The following is a 3502-nucleotide window of genomic DNA, read 5'->3' as shown; positions in this document are numbered from 1 at the left end:
TAGCAGATGCCAGAAACAAAGTGCTTTACATAAATAAAAGCAAAAAAGAACATCAGCAAAAAATGAATAACTTTTAAGCAGACAGTATAACTCTTTTGTAGCACCCTACATGAGGAAGATCACCACCTGTAAGTTATTAATCCATCACTGGGATAATAGTTTAGCATTTAACCTTCAGCAGGGTTGATGAAATCTAGGGTTAAGTTTTTTTTTCCAGCACCCTGAATGATGAAGATCACACTGAGTCACCGCTTTTCACCGAATGAATGACCAAGAAGTCCTTTATAACGTCTCTGATGGCAGTACATATTACTTAAAAACTTGAAGGAAATTAAGGTATTAATCCTGAAGAAACGATTTTTGAATTTGGCCTCGCAGTTCATTTCTAATCTTTCTTGTTTGTGTTGCAACGTTTCGTCGCCGTTTCCCCTCAGGACAGTTTTGACAGCAGCACCTAAGTTGCGTCGTCAGTCAGCAACAGGAAGAAAGGCGACACAGTCGGAGCGCTTATGCTGCTGTCCAGTCGGTTGCTTTAAAATCCGAAAGGTGGCTGTTTTTCTCGTAACAGTTATCTGGCTGTAAAAAACGGAGTCTGTAATGATGCTACGAGCTTTCTTCTCGGTCTGTGTCCTGCTGGCTGTGTCTCAGGCTGAAGGCCCCACTCCAGCGCCGAACCCCGCTGCTGCTGTTACCAAAGCAGCCGAACACGGAGCCGCGCTGAGCGGCATCACCAACAAACCCAAACCCGTTGAAAATAACATTAAATCCTTTGGCAACGTGACCCTGTCAAACCTGGATTTTGATGGCTCTATGATTCAGAGGGCCTTATATGTTCTCATTGGCATCACCATAATCGGGGTTCTTTATTTTCTCGTTCGAGCGGTCCGGTGAGTCCCAAGTTTTCTTCGTTAGCGTTAGCTACCTGACTGGCTATCTGAATTAGCTAGCTAGCTAGCCAAGTTAGCTGTTTAGCTAGCATGTATTCATGTTTACAGATTCACAAAAATGTGTGAACCTGTCTTATTCACTCATAAATTCACTCATAATTTCACTTTCCTATCATATTCAGTCTGAAAAAAACAACCACGCAGAGGAAAAAATACGGGCTTTTATCAAACTATGACGACACCGTGGAGATGGCACAGCTGGAGAGCGATGAAGACGACACGACTGTTTACGAAGCCAAATCCCTCAGAAGGTGACGCAGCTGCTTAAAAAGCATATTTTTGTGTATGTTTTGTTGTCAGGTGGTGTCTTGTGGAACTGAACCTTTAGACCGAGGCCACTAATCGTTATGCTGACTAAGTTAGCAGTGAGTTTTTGCTGATGTGTATGATTTGTGTTTTTATCAGATGAGTCTGGAGCACTAAGAGGAGGAAGAATGTAATGAAGACAATCCGTTCTTTTGGGCGATTTGAGAAGAAATACTGGATGTTACAATGCTGGATGTCTACGTTTTTCAGCAATAAAGTGGAATGTGTTCTTGTGATGGACTACACTGACCAAAAAGGCCATCTCTGAACTTCTCAGAAGGTCCTGATTTATGCATTGGAAAGATGGGTGTTGAGTGGAGTGTGGGATTAAACCTGTTTCAGTGATGTTTTGTACCAAAACTGCTCATTTCTCTTTGGGCTCTTTTTTTTCAATGAGCTCTTCAAACTGTGTACTAATCAGTCAAGCTAAGTCTCCACCTTTTGTTCAAGGAAACATGGTACTGTACTTGTTTCATGTCACTGTCAATGATTTAGTTTAACTGAACTTTTTTAACTTTCTCTTTTTTTTTGCTTTATTGTAAATCTGTGTTTAATGGACAGAAATAGGGGAGGTTTTGTAGGTTTGTAATTCCAAAAAGTTCTCTTTCGGAACATTCCTGGTTAGAAATACACTATAAATACTGTGTGAACATTCTTGGAAATTTAATTATTTTTTGAGTTCGGGATATACAATGATATTGGAATTGTATTGATATCTACAGATTTGTCTTTCAAATGTCAAACCAATATTTGATGACTCCAGAAGACCACAATGTCCAGGAGATGCTGAGCTACTATGCAAAAATCTCTACGTTGTGTTTGCATTACTGCGTTTGTAACGCTACACAAATAAAGGTTAGAATTTCTCCACAGTGCCAATCTAAGTGGATGTATTCCCAGTTTCTATATTTTATAAGTGTTTACACGTTGGTTTGGCCGATAGGTGCATGAAAAATGTTCAATGTCAACATGTGGTTACAATTCCCATATCGGTGCAGCCCTGGTTTGAGTATTTCACATTCCCACACTTCTTGTTTTGCACTTAGAAATTGTTGGTAAAGCTTTTATTTTTTGGCTCGTGCTTGTGTAGCTGTTTTTCATGGAAGGTATGAATGAGCGTTAGGAAACGAAGGCGAACAGAGGGTGTGAGAACTTTCCTCTAACGCTCACATATTTTTGCTTATGTGACCGTCAGATGTTTTTGTCTGCAGTCTCTTATGCACAGATTTCTCATGTCTGTGAGCTGATGCTGCCAAAGCTGCAACCCTGATGACGAATGCATCGATTAGCTGTGATTTCTTCTCGATGGAAATGTGTTATCTTGTTATTTTTGTTTGTGCATTTCTTTCTTTATTTCATAAAGGCTGAGAATGTGAGATGGACTAACTTTTGTTGAACCTTGTTAAAGTCGTAGTGCTATTTGGATGGAATGCATGAAATATCTGCAGGTATTTAGTAATCCACATTCAGAAGTCTTCAAGTGTGCCTTTTAAGTATTTTGTTTAAGTCCAAATGATTGTGATTTGAAATGATTTGTGATAACTCTGTTCTCTGCATTCCTGTATTTTGAAAAAGCTTTTCTTTGTAAAATAATAATGAGAAGATTTTATATTTAATATATTTCTAAATCACCCTTTTAAAGAAATTTATGTGGAGGGGTAGCAAATTCATGGGCTGTTAATTCATTTCATATATGATCATATTTTCTGAAATGTATAATTTGCCTCTAAAAAAAAGGCTGTATAGAGAACATATGAGGCCTAATTGGGACGATAAGGGTTTGACTTGTATTGTTCACATTGATTTGTGTGAACAAGCCTGAGTGAGAATGAAATCACAGATAAATACAGTGTCACACTGGATACCAGTTAAAAGTCCACTTTCCTTTGTCCCACTGTAATAGTTGCTCCTAATAGAGGTTATACAGTACAGTTCTACAGTAGGGTGAGTTTGTGTTTCGGGGGCTGTGCCTCTGCTGCTCTTATCGATAACTGCTGTTGACAACAGCATTTCTTTGAAATTGCTTTTAAATAAAGTATCTTCAGCTAAGAGTTTTTGTTGGTCTGTTATTTTAAAAGACTTAAATTGTAAACATTTTTTTTTCATATATACTATTTAAAAGTTTCAAAATGTACCTTACACTGTGCATTGAGATTAGAGCTGGGTGATATGGCAAAGATGTAATATCACAATACCCTGGTCGCCCGGCCGGGAATCGAACCCAGGCCCTTTTTGCTGGGAGGTGACAG

General features: G+C 38.8%; 1 protein-coding gene across 1 annotated transcript; it reads left to right on the top strand.

Annotated features, from left to right (window-relative positions):
• The first annotated feature begins 425 nt into the window (after window positions 1–425).
• fam174c (family with sequence similarity 174 member C) lies at window positions 426–3302 on the top strand. Its single transcript, XM_036586949.1, has 3 exons — window positions 426–887; window positions 1070–1198; window positions 1353–3302. Exons 1-3 carry the CDS (start codon window positions 598–600, stop codon window positions 1354–1356), a joined length of 423 nt encoding a protein of 140 aa, XP_036442842.1. The 5' UTR covers window positions 426–597; the 3' UTR covers window positions 1357–3302.
• Window positions 3303–3502: the final 200 nt, after the last annotated feature.

The sequence above is a fragment of the Colossoma macropomum genome, unplaced genomic scaffold, assembly GCF_904425465.1.
Source record: "Colossoma macropomum unplaced genomic scaffold, Colossoma_macropomum, whole genome shotgun sequence".
In the NCBI taxonomy this organism is placed as follows: domain Eukaryota; kingdom Metazoa; phylum Chordata; class Actinopteri; order Characiformes; family Serrasalmidae; genus Colossoma; species Colossoma macropomum.
This window is presented reverse-complemented; position numbering and strand designations above follow the sequence as displayed.

What these genes read in the sequence shown, in the direction of transcription:
- fam174c (XM_036586949.1), top strand. Translation starts at nt 598, where the DNA reads ATGATGCTACGAGCTTTCTTCTCGGTCTGTGTCCTGCTGGCTGTGTCT. An exon ending in TTTCTCGTTCGAGCGGTCCG is followed by an intron (nt 888 to 1,069) that starts GTGAGTCCCAAG and finishes TATCATATTCAG; the next exon opens with TCTGAAAAAAACAACCACGC.